This window comes from Rhinolophus sinicus, linkage group LG14, assembly GCF_036562045.2.
Source record: "Rhinolophus sinicus isolate RSC01 linkage group LG14, ASM3656204v1, whole genome shotgun sequence".
Lineage (NCBI taxonomy): Eukaryota > Metazoa > Chordata > Mammalia > Chiroptera > Rhinolophidae > Rhinolophus > Rhinolophus sinicus.
The window spans coordinates 51,531,913-51,555,840 of NC_133763.1; the positions used below are offsets into that span (position 1 = coordinate 51,531,913).

At 52.2% G+C, this 23,928-nt stretch overlaps 1 protein-coding gene across 3 annotated transcripts; it reads left to right on the forward strand.

The window, feature by feature from the left end:
* Window positions 1-1,323: 1,323 nt before the first annotated feature.
* On the forward strand, window positions 1,324-23,491 carry CGN (cingulin). Of its 3 annotated transcripts, none has more exons than XM_019740019.2 (21): window positions 1,324-1,343; window positions 6,974-7,857; window positions 8,569-8,669; window positions 8,807-8,876; window positions 8,983-9,078; window positions 10,679-10,806; window positions 11,512-11,644; window positions 11,963-12,175; window positions 12,585-12,733; window positions 13,002-13,134; window positions 15,533-15,733; window positions 16,046-16,252; window positions 16,686-16,943; window positions 18,003-18,173; window positions 18,706-18,867; window positions 19,877-19,966; window positions 20,426-20,509; window positions 20,621-20,739; window positions 21,052-21,160; window positions 21,539-21,702; window positions 22,014-22,296. In XM_019740019.2, exons 2-21 carry the CDS (start codon window positions 6,988-6,990, stop codon window positions 22,153-22,155), a joined length of 3,600 nt encoding a protein of 1,199 aa, XP_019595578.2. In that variant the 5' UTR covers window positions 1,324-1,343; window positions 6,974-6,987; the 3' UTR covers window positions 22,156-22,296. The 3 variants fall into 3 exon arrangements, with proteins under 3 accessions (XP_019595578.2, XP_019595579.2, XP_019595580.2); XM_019740020.2 differs by lacking the exon at window positions 1,324-1,343 and adding an exon at window positions 1,756-1,866 and having other exon boundaries at window positions 22,014-23,491; XM_019740021.2 differs by lacking the exon at window positions 1,324-1,343 and adding an exon at window positions 4,050-4,169.
* The last annotated feature ends 437 nt before the right edge of the window (window positions 23,492-23,928 follow it).

Sequence of the window (23,928 nt, forward strand, 5' to 3'; positions counted from 1 at the left end):
TGGGGAAAGACCGCGGTGTCACCTTTGCCACCTGTGCCTGATGATGTCCTTCTGAATGAGGCTGTTTCCTTGAGGAACAGATGACAGGACTATGACTCAGAGGCCTCCTGGATTTGCTTTGTCGTCTATGTTCAGCGTGCTGGGGTGGGGTGACTCCTTCACCACTCTTACTTTGTATTTACTACAAATGCGCTAAGTATCCTAATTATTAAGGTGTTACCCAGGAGAGTTGAGGCGTTTCCACTTTTCCAATATCTGGGTCAACTCAACAATCTCACATTTCCAAAAAAAAAAAAAAAAAAATCTCTTAAGAAACCCCACCCCCGCGGTCTGGAGGTAACAGTGCTGGAGGCCTACCCATCTTCCGATCCCCACCCCCACACCTTTCGTTGCAGTTCCTCCCCAGGACATTGGCTGGTTTGAGGACTCTAACCTTGATAGAAGTGCTTCCCTTGGAATGCAGAGACTTTGCATCGGAGCCAAGAAACTAGTAGGCGGACTTTACCCTCCAGGACCCACACCTAGCCACTGAAGGCTGGGGGGGAGGGTAAGGAAATAGCTCCCGCGAACGAACCCGACTGTCAGCTGCATGTAAGATGCCTAAAAAAAAAAAAAAAAAAAAGATTTCCTCTTCAACCCTGAATAGGTCCACAGTAAATATCTGTTGAATAAATAATTGAGAACAACATCCAGGGCCCGGCGACATAAGCTAAACCAATCTGCTTTTCCCCTATCTCAACGGTTACGACCTAGGGAGTCAGCTTTAACAGCCGTGCTGTTTAACCACAGAGAGTAGGAGCCCCTTGTTTGCTGAGGCCCCTGCCTGATCTTACTCTTCTGGAGACTGGGATCAATTTTCCCACTTTTTAGAAGGTGCGTTAACAATTTGGGCTTGAGTCCCCTTCCGTTCAGAACGAGGCTCATTCTTATTCGATGTAAAATGACATCCCCCTTCAACATAAACTTCACCCCATTCCCGTTCATTCATTTGACAGACTCAGCGCCCAGTACGTGCCAGTCCCCGTTTCAGGCGTTTGCGATAGATCAAGGAACAAAACCGGAGAGATCCTTGCCCTGGCGGAGCTTACGGTAGGACGAGAGACAAACGATGAATATGATTTTTAAGATTAAATGCTGTAATTTGGAAGGTGATTACGATGGTGAAAAAGGTACCAGGCTGGAAAATGATTTGTGGAGGCCAGGGGATGGGCAAGAGAATCCTAAATTGGGATTCTGGCTCAGGTTGGGGGAAAAGGAGACGAAGTGAGGTGGAGGAGGCTCTGACATGGAGAGACAGATGTTTTCTGCAGAAGTGACAGAAGAGTCATCCGGTTTATGCGGAGGTAGGTGAAGGGCTGAAAGGGCTCTGGACAGAGATTCGGGCTGAGAACACCGGGGGCGGCGGAGGGTGGGGGGGCTATTTCCAGCTGAGGCCAGAGGATGCTCTGGCGGGCGGCTCCCGGGGTCGGGGAGGGGGGACGTCTCGCGTGGCCCCCAAAATGGCCTCCTGCTGCCCCTCGCCGCCCCGCCCAGGCGCTCCATCGCCCGCCGGCCCACGTGACCCGGCCTGCACCTCCCGCCCACCCCGGCTGGCGACCCCGGGTCCCGGTCCTCGCGGTGGCGGCCCCGCCCCTCGCGGGAAACGGACCAACCAGAAGAAGGCTAAGGCGGGGCGGGTGATGACGGCCAACGGGGGTGGAGCTCCAAAGGGGAGTAACAGGTTGGTGGGAGGGGGAGAAAGAAGGAGGGAGTGCGGAGGGACGGAGGGGGAGGGCCTGGGAGCCGCGCATGCAGCTCTGCCGGAGCCGGAGCCCGAACCCGAACCCGAACCCGAACCCGAGCTCGGGAGCGCCGAGCCCGGCTGGGGTGAGTGAACCGAGCGGGGGCAAGGACACCTGAGAGGCAAGCGGGCCCTCAGGTGTAACCCCTGAGGGGCGAGAGGCGATCCGAGATACCTCCCTCCAGGCACAGGTGCTGTATCAGAGAGGAGAAGACGAGAGGTGAAGGTAGGGCGGGAGTCCTGAGTAAGGGCTGACTCTCACTCGAAGGTGCCAGGTGAGGGGCACCTGAGACTAAGGCTATTCCCAGGGCATGAAAGCGGCTCAGGGCCAGGATCTCTCTTGGGGTCAGAGGCCGGTCCCAGGGGCAGAATTTCTCTAGGAGACTGGGGTGGTGGGGGGAAGGAGTTCGTCTCAGTTGGTGGAAGGGAACTGCTGCCAGGTTCAGAGGCATAAGGGGGAGGGCGTGGAGAGCTGCTGTGCCCTGAGGTTCTGCCCCCTGACTGCCAGTCTAGCTGGTGCTGACAGCCTCCCTCCTGGCTTTGAGATGGATCTGAGGTGTGGAATCTCTAACCATTCACCTACAGGTGACGACAGTTGCAAATAAGAGACGCTGAGGGGCCGAACAAGAGGGTAGGGCAGTCTCTTTGCTAGGTGTGAAACTGTTTAAGGCTTGCATGCTAGGGAAAATGTTTCCTTCTTCCTCTTGAAACAGTACTCTCCAAGGGAGAGATATGAGGAAGCAAAGATCCCTAGGCCTACAAAATATCTAGAACTGTTTCTTTCTGATGAAGCCTCTTTCTGGGGCCTCATGTCAAACCCTCCCCCCCAAAACACACGTACTTTCTTCTGTGGTTCTAGATGGAGCCATTGGGTGAGGTTTGGGAGCCTAACCAATTTCCTTGAAGCCTCTTCAAAGATCCCCATTATTCCCTGAAACACCACCAGGCATCGCTGACTCCTGGACCATGATGGCTGTCAGACAGGCAGTGGACACGAGTGGTGCAGGAAATAGGCAGGACTCCTCAGGGGACCACAAGACCAGAGGAGTTACCACCTCCAAGTCTCCAGCTAGATGGGAGGTGCACACTGGGGCCCCGACAAGACTTGTGAGGGAGATTCCCTTGCCTTAGGCAGGTAAGGGAACCAGAGCCAGCCTTAGCTCAGCCCCTTTGATGCCCTGCCTGAGGAAAGTGGTTATAATTGGGAAATAATTAGTAACCGCTATGTTGTAGACAGGCTGCCTGCAGGTGCCTCTGCACCTCTTCTTTCATCCTGGATATTTGGGAGTGGGGGGCTGGCACTAGGGGACTGCTAATCCAGAGATTTGCCTGACCCTAAGAGGATTCTGGCTTCCTAGAACCCTTCCTGCCTTCTCCAGGCTGACCTGCTGCCTTCACCTCTGTGGGAGGTGAGGAGGGACGTAGGGCTGCTTCTCTACCAGTGGGGAAGGGGAAAACAGGGGAAAACGAAGGACCAGGGAGGTGGCCAAAGTTAGTGTGGGATCAGGAATGCATCTTTGGGAGGGAGGGGCAGAGGGAGACCAGGTCTTCCTGTCACACACAGCCTGTCAATCATTGTTTTTGTGCATCTGCTCCCGCCTGCTCCCTCTCTATCCTGTGCCTCCTCCTTCAGAGCCTTGGCGTCGGCTTCTAGGCTGGACAGAGTCCCTGCCCATGGTTTTGCCCCTCTGCCTCCTCTGGTGTGGAATTTCTCGTGTCTGCTTTGCAAGCTGCTAGTGGAATCTCCCTGGCCCTCCCCTTCCCCTTGCCTCTCAAACCAGTCCAGCCAGTTTGCTGGGGCCCAGTTCCTGATTGTGTTTTCTTCCGCCACTGGCCAGGCAGCTCTAGCCTGGCTCTCAGGTTTCGGCTTTTACAGTGGACCGAGCCAGCACTCCACTTGGGTGTTTCTTTCTGGATCCATGGGGGACCTTCTTATCTCTGTAACTCTATTGAGAAAATGGGAGCCAAATGATCAAGGTCGCTGAGCTGTCCTTTTCTATTTTGACCATGTGCCCTTCTTGTTACCTCCGAGGGGAGTCTCATCTCGACCTCCAGTTCTCCCATTTTCTAAATCCGCCAGTTATGTAGCATCTAGCATATTGCCCGGCCCTGTGTATGTATATCAGTTCTTCCTCCACACGCCGAAACCACCCCACCCCCACTTCCTGCCAGGAGTCCAGGGACCCTGTCACTCCTAGTTGGAAGCCAGACGCTATGGCTGGGCCAGAGGTGATGGAATTGGGGCAGGGCAAGCTAATGAGTAACTCAGGGAGAAGTGGCTGTTTGGTACAGGTGCAGTGTCCTCCCCCAGCTTGTAGGCAGGACTGGCAGAGGCAGACAGATGAAGCTGAATTCACTTGTGGCCTGGTCTTTTCCCGGAGTCCAGTTGGTGAGGAGCGGCTTGGGCACATGCCAGGGGAGGGAAAAGCAGGGTCAGACATCTGGTGGGAGCGAAGGCTCTGGACTCCATGTTGCCTGGCGCTAGGTCACTGTTTACCTGCCTCTGGGCCTTAGGCAAGACCTTGGAGCTGCCTGCTTCCTGGCCCCGCCCCGCTGTTCTCTGTAACTGAAGGCGGATAGGTTTCGGGTTTTCCATGTTGAATCATTTAGAGCCCTGCTTTCTGACCCACCCCAAAGATTCCTTCAGTCCTCCTGGCCCCTGACCCACATGTCCTGGGACTGGAGGTGGTGGAGGTTAGGGAGTCACTGGGACCTGGGGGTGCATTCCTTGCTGCCCCTGACCAGCTTGGTGCTCCTGGGGGAGCAAGAGGCCGTGCACTGTGCCAAGCGGAGCCTGGGAACGTCGTGACCTGGATCTGGGAGAGCAGTGGATGTACTGACAGGGGAGAGCTGCAGCATGAATAACTCATGTGATTTTGGAGAGCTGGCAGTCTAGGCACATCTGGTTCCAAAATTATGACTGACTGGGGGGGGCGAGTCCAGGCCAGGAGAAGGTCTCATTAGTGGCGCAAATGAGAAAGGGCTCTGAGGGATCCTCTGGCAAATCTTCTGTGCGAGTCTGCCCTGGTCCAGGATCCAACCTTTAACAAATATTTATCTACTATGTGCCAGGCCCTGGGGACACAGGAGTCAGCTGAGAGCCACCATCTTCGCTTATAATCCAGTGGGGGAGACAGACCGGAAACAAATCATCACTCTGATAAATATATAGAAATAAGCTGAGGCAAACTCACGGAAGGGCAACTGTAGAGTATATGACACGGTTCTGACCTAGTTTGTGGGAAAGAGTAGTCGGGGAAGGCTTCTCTGAGGAAGTGACGTCCTTCTATGCACCAGCTGAAGCCAGGAAGGGCCTGTTGGAAGGTGCAGAGCCTGTGCAGGGTAACCAGTTGGCTGTGTGACAGCCACGTGCTGCCAGGTGTGTTTATGTTTAATGTCTCGTCATTGTTTTAATTAACCTAGAACCTAAGTCAATAAAATGCAAAATCTTAAGTGTACAACTTGAAAAATTTTACATGGATGTTGTGTACATCCATGTAATTGTCTAATTCTCACAGGTAATTACCTTGTGAGGGACTGTCATCATACCCATTTTAAAGATGAGGAAACAGAGGCTCAGAAAAGTTGTGATTTGCCTAAGGTTGTATACATCAAGTGAAGGGCAGAGCTGGGATGCCAAGCCAGATGCTGACTCTAGTCCAGCGCCTCTTCTGCTGGATGAGTGGTTTGGAAAACTTACCCCTTTGCCTTGTGGCTTCCTTCGTGGTCCCATTTCTTACTTGAATTCCAACATAGGGCCCCACCAAGTTAATACCCTGCTGTTTGGGGTATCAGATTAAGAGATTGGTTAAGGTGCTCCCCAATGCCTAAATAGCGGAAGACAGCAGTCCTGAGGCTCATGGGTGGGCTTTAAGGTGTTCATGAGCCTCTTGAGATTCTCGGGTAAAATTTGGGTGGGCTGTCTCCATTGCTTTCATCGTTTTAGAATGGAGTCTCAACACTAAAAAAGGCCTTGAGGATTTTTTTCTTTTTTGGCAATAGGGGCTCCTCCCTCCTGGTTACTTTCTCTGGAGGGGAAGGGCCTGGAATGCTAGGAATGCTCTTCCTCCTGCAGGAGACTCTTTCCCCCACCAAGCCCTTTCTCACCTGGACCTCGGGCCTCCCTCCCCCTCTCATCGGTTTCCTGGGCCTCCTAGCCTTTGTACAATCCCTGAAAGGGGCCTTGCCAAGTTTCCTTGGCCCAGAGCTCCACAGGGAGATTGAGCTGGGTATATTTGTGTGTCTGGCACAGTAGAGGCTCCCCCTCCAGGTTGGTGCTAGGCTCCGGTGGAGATTAGCAGAAAGGCTTGGGAAGCTGCAGTCCTCATTTGCTTGGAGGAGAAGCACTCTTCTCCGAGGCCCAGGAGCCAGAGCAAACCTGAAATACATTCCATTTGCTGATTCCAAGCTTGGGCAATGTGGACCTGGGGAGATGGCCTGTGGGTGGGTGGTCGTGGCTCTGGCTCTCAGGTGGGACAAGTCTGCCTGTCCTGGGACCCCTTGGACTGGCACTCTTCTATGTTATTTACACTTTTTTTTGAATAGGCAATACATTGTTACATAGTTCCAAATTCAAAAGGGACAAAAAGATACACAGTAGACAGCCAGTTACTTCCCCATCTGTGCCCCCAGCCCTAGGTTCCTCTAATCCACAGGCATCCTCCCAGAGGTGGGATGGCATGCCTTCGAAGTCTTCTGTATTTGAAACGAGCTATGGGAGCGGAGTCCCCTTTGCTCCATTGGGGTGGAGGTGTGTTAGGTAGGGGTCGGTTTCTGCCTTCACTGGGGTTGGGGAGGCACAGGGTGGTATATGTATGAAGATCAAACAAAATCTTTAAATGGACAAAACCAAACTCCCAGGACTGTATCAGAGGAAAGGGATTCTTCTGGGTTAGTGTGTCTCAAGTGTGGTCCCTAGACCAGCAATGTCAGCACCACCTGGGAGCCTGGAGACTGTACATTCTCAGGCCCCACCCACCCCAGACCTACAGAATGAGAAACCCTGGGGGTGGGTCCCGCAATCTGTTTCAACAGGCCCTTGGGGGTGCTTCTGCTGCTCAGATCACGCGTGAGAACCGCTGCTTTTATGTAGAAGGAACTGACAAGACCATCATCCTCCCGAGCGCAGGGTAGATGGCGGTTTCGGAGTTTCTACTTGTAGTCCCTCAGTTTACATTTTTCTTCATCTTCTAGGACCCCTCCCCCCCATGGAGCAGGGTTTCACCATGACCGAGCCCCGAGGCCCTGTAGACCACGGAGTCCAGATTCGCTTCATCACAGAGCCAGAGGGTGCTACGGAGATGGGCACCCTCCGTCACGGGGGGCGACGCCCGGCTAAGGATGCGAGAGCCAACACCTACGGGGTCGCTGTGCGCGTGCAGGGCATCGCTGGCCAGCCCTTTGTGGTGCTCAACAGTGGGGAGAAAGGTGGTGGTGACTCGTTTGGGGTCCAAATCAAGGAGGCCAACAATCGCGGGGCCCCGGGAGCTCCGAGCTCCGACTCCGAACTCCCTGAGAAGCCCTACACTCGGGCCAGGGAGTTTCTTGGCCGCTCACAGGACAGCTTGTCTGATGAGGAGCCCGGGTCCAGCTGGAGCACTAGGCTCCTCCGCTCTCAGTCCCAGGCCTCACTGACAGGCCCTGCCCCCATGGTTCCGGGCAACAGGAGCGCCAGCCTGCTGGAGCTGGCCCCCCAGGGAGCTTCCCCAGGGGACACCATCGACACTGCTCCCCTGTCTTCAGTGGACTCGCTCATCAGCAAGTTTGATAGTCGCTTTGGGGGCCAGGCCCGGGGCCGCACTGGCCGCCGCATGCGTTCACTGGCTCCTGAGCAGCGGAAGCGGAGTCAGAGTCTGGACAACCGGCTCCCGCGGGACACCCTCGAGGAACGGGAGCGCAGGTCCCCCACCCCCTGGAGCCCTAGCACAAAGCATGACAGCCACCTGGGCAGCTTGAAACAGCCGGCCCAGAGCCAGAGCCCTCCCAGTGGCTTCAGCCGGTCCCGACAGACCCACGACTGGGTCCTTCAGAGTTTTGAGGAACCACGAGGGAGGACACCCGAACCCTCCGTGCTGCAGGTCAGACCCCGCCCCTCTGCCGCTGCCACACCCAGGCCCCCTGTCATCAGCCCTGACCCACCTGCCCTGGGACCCCTTGCTGGTCCAATGACCGAGAGCAGAGTCTCTACCTTTTGTCCTCCATGTTTTCTATCCACGTGTGCAAGATTTCCAAGGGCAAAAATCTAAAGGAAATGGAACAAACTATGAAATCACCATTCACGGGCATGGCCAGTTCCTTGTCAATGCCCAGCCATTAAGTGCCTCGCTAGTATGTGCTAGGTCTGCGGCCCACGTAAGGAGGCTTGGGGGCTATGAGCAGCTGTCTGGTGCTCTTGCCAAAACTCCCACATTTGTCTCTCACTCAGGAATGCAAGTGGGGGAGCGATTGTACCCCGAGACAAAGTTAAGCCCATTCTAGAAGTAAATCATCTACAAACTCGAGTACATTAACTGTCAGTAGTGACAAATTACTTGCAACGCATCTCACAAGTGGGGGAGAGCTGCTTGTTGAGAAAGCTCGGGTTTGGGACAGTGATGACAGGTGTATTGGCTTGGACCCCTTCCTGACCTCTGGCTCAGGCCTCAGCGGTGTTGCCTCTTTACCCCACTTCAGGCTCCCTCGTCATGCTCGAAGGGCCTGGTCCCCCAATTGCCCCTTCTTCTCCCTCTGAACCCTACACACGCTTCTGGCTTATTTTTTCTGTTCCTTTGGGTTTGCTTTTCTTGTAGTTCAAGTCAACGCCAGACCTTCTCCGAGACCAGCAGGAGGCAGCCCCACCAGGCAGTGTGGGCCACCTGAAGGCCACCATCTATGGCATCCTGAGGGAGGGGTGAGTGGGGACTTCCAATGGCGGAGTCGCACATCTCTCTTTCCCTTCTGGCTTTCTTCCCCATCCTCCCTGCTCTTTCTTCATCTCTGCTTCCTCTGTTTTCCCCTAACCTTTGCTTTTGTCCTTCTATCCTCCAGAAGCCCAGAAAGTGAAAGCTCTGTAGGGAGGAAGGTCAGTTTGGTGCTGGAGCAGCTGCAGCCTTTGGTGGTGAGTGGCCTTCTCATGGTGGGAGCAAGGTCAGGGTCAGGGCTGTTTGGGCCTCCAGATCTGAATAGGGACTAACTTCCTCCCCACTACCCCATGTCTCTGACAGATGGCTGCTTCCGGTTCTTCTAAGACCTTGGCAGGGCAGGGCGAACTCACCCGAAAAGTGGAGGAACTGCAGCAAAAGCTGGATGAAGAGGTGAAGGTGAGGAGAGGTTAGAGGTGCTGGAAGGAGGAAGGACCACAGGGGGAAAACTTGGCTTAGGCTGATGCCTCCAAGCAATGGAACGAGCACTCCGGGGTCCTGTGAGACGAGACAAGAGTGTGTGCTGGTCCCAGCAAGGACTTCTGGGCTTCTCTGGAGCTGAGACATGAGAAGCACATCCATCAGGGGTCCAGCTACTTTCCATTCCGTTTCTTTTGGCGGTTCCCATTCTGGTTCTGCCGCTTACTCGCTGTATAAATCTTGAACAAATTACTTACCTCAGTTCTTTTCATCATCCTAATAATGATGGTGATAATAGTAGCTGTCATTTATTGAGTATAATTTTTGTAGGAGGTGCTGTCCTGGGTCATGTGTAATAATTACAGTGACCCTGGAAGGTAGGCATCCTGGCCTCTTATGAGGAGAAGATTGAAGATCAGAGGGGTTAAGTGAATTGCTCAAAGTAGTAAGCTGCGGAGAAGAAATTTAAAAATCTAGGTCAGTCTTGTTCTAAAGCCTATGTACCCCCGCTGTCCCCCTCCTCCCTTTAAAATGCTGCTTCCGACTCTTATAATGTTGCCTGTACCATGTTTCCCCGAAAATAAGACCTAGCCGTACAATCAGCTCTAATGCGTCATTTGGAGCAAAAATTAATATAAGACCCAGTTTTATTTTACTATAATATAAGACTGGGTCTAATATAATATAATATAATATGGAGTCTTATATTAATTTTTGCTCCAAAAGACACATTAGAGCTGATCGTCCGGCTAGGTCTTAGTTTTGGGGAAACACGGTATATAGTTGGTGCTCAGAAATGTTGGCTTGTCACTCCCCTTGTTTCCTGGAAAGCAGTGTAATAGTTAAATGGTGAGCTGTGGAGTCAAACTAACGAAGTTCAAATCCTGGGACCTTTAGTTGTTGGCTGTGTAACTGACCTCGGGCAAGTTCTTGAAGGGTTCTAAGCCCCTGTTTCCTGAACTGTAAAGTGGGGATAATAATGGTACTGTATTAGTTATCCATTGCTGTGTAATAAATTATCTCAAAACTGAACAGCTTAATGCAAACCTCTCTCAGTGTCTGAGGGCCCAGAATTTGGGAGCAGCTTAGCTGGGCAGTTCTGGCTCGGGGTCTTTTCTGAGGTTCCAGTCAAGGTATTGGCAGGGGCTACAGTCACAGGAAGACTTGATTGGAGTTGGAGGATCTACTTCTAAAATGACTTACTCAGTGGCTGTTGGTTGGAGGCCTCAGTTGCTTTCTGTGTGGACCTCTTCATAGGGCCGCGTGAGTGTCCTCACAATATGGTAGCTACTACCTTCCTTCCTCCAGAGTGAGTGAAACAAATTAGAAGGTGAGGAGGCAGCTGCAATGTCTTTTTATGACCTAGTCTCCGAAGCTACACGGCACTTGCCCCTTTTTATATTTGTTAGAAGAGAGTCCCTCGGTCCAAGGGGAGAGGCTTCACTTACCTTTTGAAAAGAATGTCAAAGGATTTGTGGATGTATTTGAAGCCATCACAGTGAGACATTTCCATGACCCCATGTCCTTCTCAGAGGCTTTCCCTATTCTCTGCCCGTTTTACTCTCCTCTCCTTTTCCAGAAACGGCAGAAGCTAGACCCATCCCGGGCTGTGCTGGAGCGGCAACTGGAGGAGAAGATGGAAGAGTGCAGCCGTCTGCAGGAGCTGCTCGGGAGGAAGATGGGGGAGGCCCAGCAAAGCACCAAGGAGTGAGCACAGCTGATGGTGCATGGGGTGGGGTGGGGTGGCTGTCATTATTACACATGACCCAGGACAGCACCTCCTACAAAAATTAGACTCAATAAAGAGTTAGAGGCTGCCCCAGGGCTGAAGGAGACCGGGGGAACTCTCCAGAAGCTGGAAGGGACAGACAGAGATGGTTGAAAGATAGACAGGCCCTCTCTCTTTACCTTCTTTGTCAATAATGGTGATAGTGCATGAGTTAGGCTACCTGGTTAGCCTGTGTGTCAGGTTCTTCATCTGTAAAATGGGGTTAATAATAGCACCTACCTCACAGGATCATTGTAAGTCTGTAGTCATGCATTCAGCAGGTGATTTTGCAATAAACGATGTATGATAAGCACCGATTGCTGGGGTACAGCAGTGAACCACGCAGATGAAGAGCCCTGCTCTCTGGAAGCGTAGTTTCTAGTAAGGGGGGAACGGACCATAAGCAATAAACCTAAACAATAAACCTATTCTGTAGGTAAATCTGTCATATGTGAGAAGGTGATAAGTAGAGTAAGTTACAGCAGATCAGGAGGGCTGGGATTATGGGGGAGCAGGTTACAATATTAAGTAAGGCAGTCGCTAAGGGGAGGCCTCGCTAAGATTTAAATGAAGTAACATATGTAAAGTGTTCAGAAAACTGCCTGACACAATGCTCAGTAACATTATCTATTATACATTGTCAGTCTTCAGAACATGAAGCTCCTTCTGGACCAAAATGAGAGGCTGCGACATGGGCTGGAGGCCCAGGTGATGGAGATGCAGGACAAGCTGAAACAGGCCCAGGGTCCTGAGCCTGCTAAGGAGGTGATAATGAAGGTAGGGAGTCGGGTTGGGTACCCCAGACTCTGCTTCCTTTCAGCTAGAGCCTCAAATCTACATCTCCAGTTTCCCCAAAGTCCAGGGAGTAGTAAGTGATTACGGGTACCCGTTAGTGTGCTTTCAGACACATCCAATGGCGGGGTGGGACTAGAGCCCAGAATGTTGGTTTCCTTTATCCTAATGAGGCATCTTGGAGGCCGGAGAGTACCTGGCATCATGCCTAACAGATGCAAGGTGCTCAATAAATATTTTTTGATCGAATAGACAGGTAGATCCTCATATAGTCACTCTGTCCTTGACCTTGACTTTCCCCAGGACCTGTTAGAGACCCGGGAACTTCTGGAAGAGGTCTTGGAGGGGAAACAGAGGATAGAGGATCAGCTGAGGCTGCGGGAGCGTGAGCTGACAGCCCTGAAGGGGGCCCTGAAGGAGGAGGTGGCCTCCCGTGACCAGGAGGTGGACCGTATCCGGCAGCAGTACCAGCGGGACGCAGAGCAGCTTCGGAGGAGCATGCAAGACGCAACCCAGGCATGTGACACATGCAGGGGCCAGGAGAAGAGGGCACCCCCAGGAAGGGGGCTGCCTTGAGGTCTTGGAATTTTGGGATGTTTCACGGTCGTAACTGGAACTCCCCCTAAAAGACACCCGTGAGAGTAATGAAAACCTTGGTCAGGACAAGGGCCGAGGGAGGGAATGCATGTCAGAAGCAATGAGGGTGCGTGACCAGAGGCCCACGGGGAGGCTTCCTGTAGATGACAGAGGGGTGGGCTGTGACTTGGGGAGAGAGCCTTCTGCTAGCTCGTACCAGGTACCATGTCGAGCGTGCAGCTGGCATGGTGCCCTCTGGGCCTGAGCCTCCCGTTTTACACACTCACGCTTTGGTTTGAAGCGAGCTCTTCCCTATGAACCTCCTGCCCCCCGACTCTCCCCTTCCTAGGACCATGCAGTCTTAGAGGCTGAGAAGCAGAAGATGTCCGCCCTGGTGCGGGGGCTACAGCGGGAGCTGGAGGAGACCTCAGAGGAGACAGGGCATTGGCAGAGCTTGTTCCAGAAGAACAAGGAGGAGCTTCGAGCTACCAAGCAGGAGTAAGGACCCTGGTGCTCTCCCAGGAATGCTTATCCGTGATTCTCATGCGTGCCCCACTTCCTTTCCCGCCATGCCACATGCCATGTTCTCTCCTTCCGGTTCCTCAGACTGCTCTTGTTCACATCTGCCTTCCTCCCTCCCTCCTGAGAGCTGAGTGCCCAGGGGATTGGCCTCCAGAGAGGTGGTTGTCACCGTCCTGCTAACCTCTCCCAGGCAGCTGGCCTGACCTTGTTCCCTTTCCCTTTTGATTCGCCTGTCTGGGCTCAGACTTCTGCAGCTGCGGATGGAGAAGGAGGAGATGGAAGAGGAGCTTGGGGAGAAGATAGAGTTCTTGCAAAGGGAATTAGGGCAGGCCCGAGCTGGTGCTGCAGATTCTCGCCAGGTGGAGGAGCTCAAGAAGGTACTTGGGAGTTGGGGGGCAGAAGGGCAGGTTGGGGTGATGGCACCTGCCTCACCTATCCACGAGGGCCTTCACACTCCCATGTGCTTGGTTTTCAGACCCCACATGAACTGCTCAGCCTCATCTCTTCCCAGCACACACTGGGACCAGCAGGGTGGGTCTTCTTGAGTCTAGAAGTTTCCATTGGAAAGGGCTTTCAGTGGCCAGGTTGAGTTATAGCCAGAGGCTGCTGGCTGCCTCCCAAGAGACCTCAGGGGTAGTGGAATTTAGGTGGATGTGTGGGGTCATTTTTGCAAGCTCAGAATCCTAACTCGATCAGCATAGCAAGAGTTGCTCTGTTCTCGGAGGGTCCTCTTTAACTGCTTCTATGAAACAAACATTTACAGTTAGAATGCCAGTTTGTTCACTTATAATGAGAATTGTCATCACGTGGGCTGGCATACTTGCACTGGTGTGGCCAGCTGACCTACATGGGAAGCCAAATGGTAATTTGAAAGCTGCTTAGAGAGTATAGAATCTAGACACAGAGAATTAAATGGTTTATCATGCGTAAATATTTTATAAATGATAAAGGGCATCACATTTAAGTGAACACACAAATAACTACTTCATATTCCTGGTACTAGTTTATGAAGGACAAGAAAGCAACTCATTATTTTTGGTTATTTAGACATATAGAAAATATTTTCATTAATTATGGGGAACTGGCATGTATGGCCTCCTGAGGATCCTTCTAGGTCTCCATTTCTTTGATTCACTGTGCTGGAATCAAGTGCTATATGTATAGTAGGTGCTCAGTTAACAAGTATTAATTAGTCACTGCTTGTTTATCATGCCTTTATTGTAAGATGGCCTAATTGTAATCAAGGTAATTATGTTTTTAAATGAGTGAAGACATATAGCATTGAATGTTGATTTTCCAGACAAATAAAAGCCTGGATTTACACAAAATATTTGGTGGAGAAAACCATAAATAAATGTTAAGCAACTAGACTTTGGTGGTTGTGAAATCAAAAGTACTCTTAAATTTTTATTACATTGTTATGAAGTGAACCAATATCAAGGACAGCCTGAAGTCTGTTCGCTGGATTAGCTAATGCAGTAAACCTGGGCAATCTCAGTTGCCGTGTTATGCTGGATTAAGCTAAAGAACTAAGAAGTCATAATTAGTGTTTCATTTACCTTATACCTTACATGTATTTTGTCAAATATTTAGTCAATAAACAATGTATGCATTAGGAAAAGAAACTAACCCAGTCCAATGTAGACCATACCCTGGGCTAGTTTTCTTTTTCTTTGTAATTAGTGTTGTTAGTATTGGACATTGAAGACTCACTAAATATTATATAATCTTTCAGCCTAATTACGGTACTTTCTGAATTTCAGTATATGTGCTGCCAAAGCGAGCACACTTTCTGAATTTCAGAAGTAGCTAATAGCTAAAGAATCAGAACCAGAATTCCCATTTTAATTAAAAAAAGAAAAAGAAAGAAATCAGAGCAGCACCAGTGTTTACTGTGGCACATATTTTGGTTTTCAACATTTCCTTTCTTTTCTTTCCTTTCTTTCTTTCTTTTCTTTCTTTCTTTCTCTCTCTCTCTCGCTCTCTCTCTCTCTTTCTTTCTTTCTTTCTTCCCCTCTCTCTTTCTTTCTTTTCACAGCCAATCCTTTGTCAGCCATACCCTCATCTACTCTCACTCCAAATACTTTTTTTTTGATGGACATTTATTTCATGTACCATAAAATTCACCCATTTTCAAGTGTACAGATTGACTGATTTTTAGTATATTCACGAAGTTGTACAACCATCACCACCATCTAATGCCAGAACATTTCATCATCCCAACAGGAACCCCCGTATCCATTAGCAGTCACCCTGCCCCAGCCCCTGGCAACCACTAATCTATTTTCTGTCTCTATGGATTTACTGATTCTGGACATTTCCTTTAATTGGATTCCTATAAGATGTGGCCTTTCATGTCTGATTTCTTTCACCTATCCAGTGCTTTTCAAGGTTGTAGCATTTATCAGGACTTGGTTACTTTTTTATCACTGAATAATATTCCACTATGTGGACATACCGCATTTGCTTACCTGTTCACCAGTTGATGGGCATTTGGGTTGTTTCTCTAATTTAGCTGTAATGATGAATGCTGCTGTGAACATTTGTGTTTAAGTTTGTTGTGAACATGTGTTTTCTGTTCTCTTGGGCGTATACCTGGGAGTAGAATTGCTGGGTCAAGTGGTAACTCTATGGTTAACTTTTTGAGAAACTGCCAAACTGCTTTCCCAGGTAGCCACACCATTTTACATCCCTGCGATGCATGAGAATTCAGTTTCTCCACATTCTGGTATCCCAGGCTGGCTCTGCCCTTCCACCGCTCCCCTTCCCTTCCAGGAGCTGCATCGGACACAGGAGGAACTTAAGGAGGTGCAGGCAGAGCGGCAGAGCCAGGAGGTGGCTGGGCGACAGCGGGAGCGGGAGTTGGAGAAGCAGCTGAGGGTCGAGGCTGATCGAGGCCGGGGGCTGGAACAGCAGAACGTCCAGCTACATAAGACCCTCCAGCAACTGAGACAGGACTGTGAAGAGGCTTCCAAGGCAAGGGGAGTGGGCACAGGGCTTAGGAGGTGGAGGCTCAGGGGTCTGGAGGGCTGAGGAGCCAGAGGGCGTGGAAAAGTACCTATCATGGGTATGTACAGACCCGATCCTTGGACCCAGGTGTGTGGTTAAAGCAGCCAGGATGTGGCAGGGGGAGGCCGGGCTGTACGTGGTGACACCCACTGCGTCTCTGTAGGGGTGGGGTTCGGAGGGAAGCCTCTGGCTGCTGGCACTCGGTGGGGTGGCTTTCCTGGGAGTGGCTTGTGACTTGGAGCCCTGGGGTCTGAGCCACCGCTCCCTGAACGGACGCAGGCTCAGATGGCAGCGGAGGCAGAGGCGGCAGTGCTGGGGCAACGTCGGGCAGCAGTGGAAACGACGCTTCGGGAGACCCAGGAGGAAAATGACGAATTCCGACGGCGCATCCTGGGTCTGGAGCAGCAACTAAAAGAGGCGCGAGGCCTGGCGGAGGGTGGGGAAGTGGCGGAGGCACGGCTTCGGGACAAGGTGCAGCGGCTGGAGGTCAGTGCTCTTGGGGACGTGGTTGGCTTCCTCAGGGGGGTGGAGGTGGGGCGGGTGGCTGGTGGGGGGGGAGGGGGAGGGGGCAGGGCGGTTGGGGGGGGGCTTTCTCCTGTAGTCCCTGGCTGAATACCCAGCCATCACTTTTATTCTGCCCTTAGTGTGGTTCTCTGCCTCCCCAAACCCTCCGTTCACCTTGGGTTTCTTTCCCGGAGTGTGTGTTGGTGTGACGGTCCCAGGCTTGGCACTGGTACTTTTATCTCTCCCTCCCATCCTTTGCTCCGTTCTCCGTGTCTTCATTTCTTGCCGCTTCCTCCGAGCCTGTGTGCACTGTCCCCCCTTTTCATACACATCTGTCCTCCGCTCTCCCATCGACTCACCTCCACGTGGCCAGAGCCCGAGCTTTGCCTCCGCTCAGTCCAACCCCCTCTCCCAGGCAGAGAAGCAGCGGCTAGAGGAGGCCCTGAACGCTGCCCAGGAAGAGGAAGGGAGCCTGGCAGCAGCCAAGCGCGCCCTGGAGGCAAGGCTGGATGAGGCCCAGCGGGGGCTGGCCCGCATGGGGCAGGAGCAACACGCACTGAGCCGGGCCCTGGAGGAGGAGGGCAAGCAGCGGGAGGCCCTCCGGCGGGGCAAGGCAGAGCTGGAGGAGCAGAAGCGCTTGCTGGACAAGACGGTGGAGCGACTGAACAAGGAGGTGGGGTACAGAAGCCTGCGGGGGGGGGGGGGGGGGGGGGGATGTGGGTCAGAATGTGTGCTCTTCGCTTTCCTCAACTTCATTGTTGGGGAGGCCAAGGTCAAGCCTTCAGAGAGTCACATCCTTTCTACCTCCCTTCAGGGGTTTTTGTTTTAACATTACTTTACTTGTTTGTTTATTTATTTATTTATTTATTTATTGAGGGCGCAACTCACGGTGGCCTATGCGGGGATTGAACAGGCAACCTTGGCGTTACCAGCACCTGTTCTAACCAACTGAGGCCACCTGCCACCCCCTCCCCCCCGCTCCCCTTTCCCCCACATCCCATTCCTTGATGGTCTTGGTCCTTAGAGAATATCTCCTGGGATTCTCCCTTAAAAGTCTGTCAGACCTAAACAGAAGAATCTGCATTGGGAGAATTTTATATTTGGGGGAGGGGAGGGAGAAAGGAAGAAAAAGAAATACATTGTTTTTTTGGGGGGTAAGGTTGTCCTTCTCATCTCTTACTTTATAAAACTAGAGCAGACGCCCACTATAATTCATCAATTCTAGAATGCACATTTTATCCTCGCTGCAGTGGAGTTTTGTCTTATGATTAATTGATGGCATGTCATACTCAAATTGGCAGACTTTTCTTTCTTAGTGGTACACCTGACATTTATGGGTACTTTGGGTTTGCTGAAATAAGGTCATTTAAGGTTTACTTTGTATCAAGAGCTGTTGTAAATACTTTACATAATTAACTAAGGTAATTCTCCCAACACTTTTTTGAGGTCGGTTCCCCATTTTACAGATGGGAGAGAAACTGAGACCCAGAGAGGGCAGGTAACTTGCCTATGGTCGCACAGCTAGTAAGTGGTAGAGCCAGGATTTGAGCCCAGGCAATCTGTACATTACTATTAGCCACACCAGGGACCTAGGCCAGGAAAGAGCAAGAGGGGGCAGCTTTGGCAGGAAAGAGGCTCTGGGAGAGTCTTGGGAGCCTGGGCCTGGAGAAGGGACAAAGACACGCGGTAAAGAGATACAGTGCTGAAAACGGCTCTTTTCTCTCTGTCTCAGATGGGCCAGATTGGAGACGACTCTAAGCTAGCCCTGCAGCAACTGCAAGCCCAGCTGGAGGACTACAAGGAAAAGTCCCGGCGGGAGGTGGCAGATGCCCAGCGCCAGGCCAAGGAGTGGGCCAGTGAGGCTGAGAAGAACTCTGGGGGGCTGAGCAGGCTCCAGGACGAGGTAGGAGCTCAAGTGGCTGGAGGGTGGGACCCCTCCCAGTACCCTTGGCTTGAAGGTCATTGCCTCCTAACCTATGGCCCAGGGATCCTAGGACCCTAAGTCTAAGCACTTAGGGTGACATACTAAGGTGGGGGACAGGGAGGGAAGTGGCCCACCCTAGGTACAGACAATAGGGGATGCATTGTCTGCTGCGCAGGGATTTGCAAATTGCTGCACATTAGTCACCTGAGGAGATTAAAAAACAAAAACAAACCGAATGCCTGAGCTACATCCGGTACCATTTAAATCATAATTCTTGGAGCTGGGACCCGGGTCCTGTAGTCTAAAAACCCCTCAGATGATTCCAATTTTTGTGCAGAGAATTTTAAGACAATAAAGAAAATGGACTAATAGCCTGCTTTTTATTACCACCATGCTCTGGCAATTGTAAAGAATGTCAGTGGTGGATTATTTCTTCCTGCAGGGGGTGGACCGTTCCCACCCCAGTCCTCACCTTACTTCTCCAAGCTGTTGCGTTTGCCCTTGTGCTCAGGTCCAGAGGCTGCGACAGGCCCTACAGGAATCCCAGGCCGACAGGGACACAGCCCGCCTGGACAAGGAGCTGCTGGCCCAGCGGCTGCAGGGGCTGGAGCAAGAGGCAGAGAACAAAAAACGCTCCCAGGATGACAGGACCCGGCAACTCAAGGGCCTTGAGGTGAGGACATTGGGGGCTGGCCTGTGGTGGTGGTGGGGGGGAAGGGGTCTGGGTCCTGGCACAGGTGGGACTTCTGTGAGCAAAGGAACCAGGATACCCCAAGCTTCTTTCTCCACGGGGGACCAAAAACGGGCAGCCCACTGCTGATGGGTTTTGTTTGACTGCAGTGTTTTAAACAGCTTCGATTAAACAGACGCCAGTGTTTAGAAACTTAACAGATGTCACATAAAATCTGGATTTCTGGCTTCTTTTATACATTTGGAAAATATGGTAACACTGACCTTCGCACCCTGAGTTTTCCGCGTGGCGACAGTAGGTGGCAGCTGCTGAGCAGCAAGTTCTCCCATTTAGAGAGAATAGTGGCCTTCAGTTTGCTATCTTTGGCAATAATAATAATAACAACAATAGCAGCAGCAGCAAACACTTCTGCATTACGCTGTGTGCCAAGCACTTAAGACTCATTTAATGCTGAGGATCACCCTGTAAGGGAGGGAGTCTTCTCCGCGCTTTACAGATGAGGAAACCGGGGACACACAAAGGTTAAGCAACCCCACGGCCGCTCTGCTAATTTCCACATCCAGGCCGCTGGCCCCCGAGCCCATACTCTGAGCCCCCACATGGTACTGCCTGGCTCAGGTGTCCTCCCCCGGTCTGTGCCCCGGTGCTACAGGGTGCGACTGTCTCCATCTCACCCTTGGCTCAGGCACTTTGGTCTCTGTTTTCCCATTGGGGAAGTAGGGCTGCCCCACTGAGGAATAGATTCTGGGGTTTGTCATCCTGCCAAGGGGCCGAGCCCAGAGCAGACCCCACTCTTTCCCCTCGACGCCACCCTTGGCAGCAGCGAGCATCAGCTCCATGGTGGGGCCAGGCAGGGCGAGGACCCACAGGTAATGGGGGTGTGAGAGAGAAAAGCCTGTGGAGGCTGGGCTTGGAGGGGGTCCCGGTTGGAGTTTGGCAGTGTGGTGTCCAGCATTTGGGGCACAATTAACCTGTTGTCCCTCTGCCCCAGGAAAAAGTCTCACGACTGGAGGCAGAGTTAGACGAGGAGAAGAACACAGTGGAGCTGCTGACAGACCGGGTGAACCGCGGCCGGGACCAGGTACCACCCCGCCTTACCCCCATCCGCGTCTACCCCTGACGACAAAGCCTCTGGGCCTTCTCAAAAACCACTCCACCCTCCGTTTTTCATAATCTGGGGAAGCTGGCTGCAGAATCTGTGCATGCCTGGCTCTGCTGCAGGGTCTCCCCTGCTTCGGGAAGGGTTGGCAGGTTTCCTCAGACGGAAAGAAGCCGGGAATTTGAGTGGCGGAAGCAATCCTGGTGGCCTGGGCTGCTCTGGGACCTGGGTCCGGCTGCTTCCATTCAGGACAGATGTTAGTTCTGGATGGGACTGAGGAGGCCCTGCTTAAATTCTGTGGCTCCTCCCATTTGAAAAGGCTGTGATTTCTTAGTTACCCGGGAATGTGGGGGATTCCTGGTTCAGTGAGCCTCATTTGATTCAGCTTGCTGGCTCATCGTTAGCTCTCCCCAAGTCTGGGTCCTCTCACCCAACTCCTAGGTGGACCAGCTGAGGACGGAGCTCATGCAGGAGAGGTCCGCTCGGCAGGATCTGGAGTGTGACAAAATCTCCCTGGAGAGACAGGTGAGGGGGGGGTGGGGAGTCTTGGGGACAGACCCCAGGAGGTGGGTAGAATGACCGTGGAAGGGACCAGAAGGAGAGTGGCTAACCATGGAGGCTTCCTATCCCTCTCAGAACAAGGACTTGAAGAGCCGGTTGGCCAGCTCAGAAGGCTTCCAGAAGCCCAACACCAGCCTCTCTCAGCTTGAGTCCCAGAATCGGGAGTTGCAGGAGCGGCTGCAGGCTGAAGAGAGGTGACACGAGCCCACACTTCCTCTCTCTCTCTGGGCTCTTCTCCTCTGGGGCTCCTTCCATCTTCCACCTCACCCATGGCCAACCTGGCCTGGTCTTTTGGGAGAACTTTTCTCTTGCGAGAGAGCAGAGAGAGAGAGTGGCAGACATTCTGAAGTGTGAATGACCTCTGTGTCCCCAGGTCTTTGGGTCTGCCCTGGGTCCTCCCCAGTCTAATGGTGGGGCTTGTGACTGAGAAGAGTCCTCGGGGGCACTGGGAGGGTTCCTTTAGAAATGGTGACAGCCATCGACATCCCCGTACCCCACCATCTTAGGGAGAAGACAGTTCTGCAGTCCACCAACCGGAAACTGGAGCGGAGGGTGAAAGAGCTGTCCATCCAGATTGACGACGAACGGCAGCACGTCAATGACCAGAAGGACCAGGTAAGGACGCTGCCGGGGCCAGGCAGCCGTGTGGCCAGTATACACTGTGCCTTGGCTTGGAGGCCGAGGGAGGCCCCGTCTTGTAGGCCTTCCAGACTTAGGCTTTCCTTGTACAGGGGCCAAGATGCAACTGGAAGGACTCGATTAGAGGACACAGAAGCAGCAGGTGTACTGAGTGCCTGTGATATGCACGCTTCTCTTTCTAAGTGTTACACATGTGTTAACTCATTTAAACACTGAGACAAACCCATGAAGTTAGGCCCATGGTCACAACATTTTCCCAGGGGCCACGATCCCTTGTCAAGATTGCTATAGGGGCGAATCTCAGGCCATGGTAGCAGCCAGTGCTTTCCTGACATGTGGACTTGTCCTGCTCAGCTAAGCCTGCGGGTGAAGGCTTTGAAGCGGCAGGTGGATGAAGCAGAAGAGGAAATTGAGCGACTGGACAGCCTGAGGAAGAAAGCCCAGCGTGAGCTGGAGGAGCAGCATGAGGTCAACGAACAGCTCCAGGCCCGGATCAAAACCTTGGAAAAGGACTCCTGGTAGGGCTGCTCTCCCGGCCCTGCTCCTTCAGGGTAGTGGAGTGGGAAGGGGATGGGCTCAGCTGAGCTGACCTTGCAGGAGAGGAGGAGCTCTCAGGTGGGGCCTCTTACTCCTAGCTGGATGCCAGTATGATGATGTTTTAGTATCTCAGCCCCCTTTATGCACCCTGTCTCCCCACATCTCTGATCAGTGGGGGATCTCGGGAGTAACATTAGGTCTTAGAAGAATTGGGAGTTTCCTTCACATGAAAAGCCTGGCTATTTCACTCTATCTACCTGCCTCCATTACCAGTATTCTCTCTCTGACTCAGGCGCAAAGCTTCCCGCTCAGCTGCCGAGTCAACCCTCCAACACGAAGGGCTGAGCTCAGATGAAGAATTCGACAATGCCTACGATCCTTCCTCCATTGCATCCCTGCTTACGGAGAGCAACCTGCAGACCAGCTCCTGTTAGCTCGCGGTCCACAAGGGCGCAGAAACCACGGCTGGAGGCCTCTCCTGGCCAGCCCTGCTCTGCCCTGCCCAGCCTCAGATTCCTCCTTCCTGTGGGGGACCCGATTATTCAGACCTGAGACAGGGAGGGGTGTGAGTGAGGGCGATAAAAGGGCATCAGTGCTAAACCGGTAGGCGGGCTTCCTTTTTCCTCCGGAGGAGTGGGGATTTTAAGCCAACTGCACCCTCCCCTTAAGTGCCGAGCCCTCCCTCTTCTCCCTCACAGCAGCAGGATGGTCAGCATATAGGCTGATTGAGCAGGACAGGAAGGGAGAGAAATTGCCATGTATGTAAAGCTTTATTTCTTTAGCCCTTACCCCTCAGGCTCAGGGAAATAAATACCCTCGGTGATTCTGTTCCTTTGACTCCTGCAACCTGCTTTCCATCCCCCCCTGGAGCAGGGTGAGGGGAACCTTAGGGGTAATGGACATGCTGGCGTGGGTCTACCTGCTCCTCGACGCTCCTCTTTGCACAGCCAAGGGGCCCATGGCAGTCCCCTCCCCCTCCATTCCTGTTTTTTTCTCTTTCCTAAGCCAGTGGATCCGGGGGACCCTTTCTCCTTCCCTTCTCATCTTCACCATTCTTACCTTCCTTCTTTCCTCTCAGTGCCTTAGTCACGGCGAGGAGATAAGGCTGATCTTGTTGCCTTTTATACCTGCACATTCATACCTCTCCAAGGACCAGCCTTTCCCCAGCTGGGGCCCTCAGCCTTCCCTGCGGCCTCAGTGACTGGTCAACAGAACTGCTGGCTTCTCTGCAGACGAGCCCCTGGGAGAGGGACTTGGTAGGTTCTGCTCAGGGTTTCCATCCTTCCTCCTCTCCTCCGTGACTATGGATGTGTTTATAAGGGGTTTGCACCTGGGAACCCTGACAACTGTCTACACGAGATGAAAAGCAAAGGTTCCTGTCCCTGTGGCCTTGCTCGTGGCTCCTCTGACCAGATGTGCCCATCCTCAGTGGGGAACCAAAGGACACTCATTATCTTAGGAGCTTGGACCTGATACAGGGCTTCCTGTCTGGGGCTAGAGGCTGACTCTTGGTAGAAATGGGAAGAAGCAGTGGAAGATGTAGTCCTCCTTTGGTTTTGGGGAGAGCCAAGGCCTGGTGGGGAGGAGGGAAGGGAGATGATTCACCTGTTTCCTAAGCAGGTTCTGTAAGAAGGCTGCTCTCACCAATGACTTGTAATTTCATGATTTAAAAAAAAAAAATTGTCTGCAAATCAGATATTTTCTCCCAAACCAATCCAGCCTTGATTTTTATTTAAAATTAAATATTAAAATGATATATCTATACTGAAATCCTTGGTTTGTTTTCTCATTCTTTTTCCTGGCTTATTTGAAGGTCAGAATTTTATGAAGAAGCCATTTTAACTGGACAGCTTAGCGGCTGAAGCTGGGATTTTATGGACCTTGTTTTTCAGAGGCTCTTTATTACAACAGATTAGATGGAACCCAGGGAACTGGGAAGTGTATATAGCACCTCCCTTGTCTCCTAAACAAGCTTCTGGGAATAGCAAGGCCACTAATGCCTTCTTTGAGGATTAGAAGAGATGGACCAGAACTGGGTTTTATTCCCTTGGGGTTTAGATACATTCCCTAGCATCACCTCCCAGGGACAGACATCTGTTGTGCGACCCAGCCCCTATCTGGGAGGTAGGGAAGTTTCCATCATCCCTGCCCTTATGTTGTCTTGAAGAGAGAGCTAACTGTTCATCAGAGCCTATTGCCAGAGTGAG

Excerpts from the sequence above, each read along its gene's own strand:
- CGN (XM_019740019.2), top strand. The coding sequence starts at position 6,988 with ATGGAGCAGGGTTTCACCATGACCGAGCCCCGAGGCCCTGTAGACCAC. Across the intron at positions 7,858-8,568 it reads CCGAACCCTCCGTGCTGCAG|TTCAAGTCAACGCCAGACCT; the intron begins GTCAGACCCCGC and ends CTTTTCTTGTAG. Across the intron at positions 20,510-20,620 it reads AAATCTCCCTGGAGAGACAG|AACAAGGACTTGAAGAGCCG; the intron begins GTGAGGGGGGGG and ends TATCCCTCTCAG.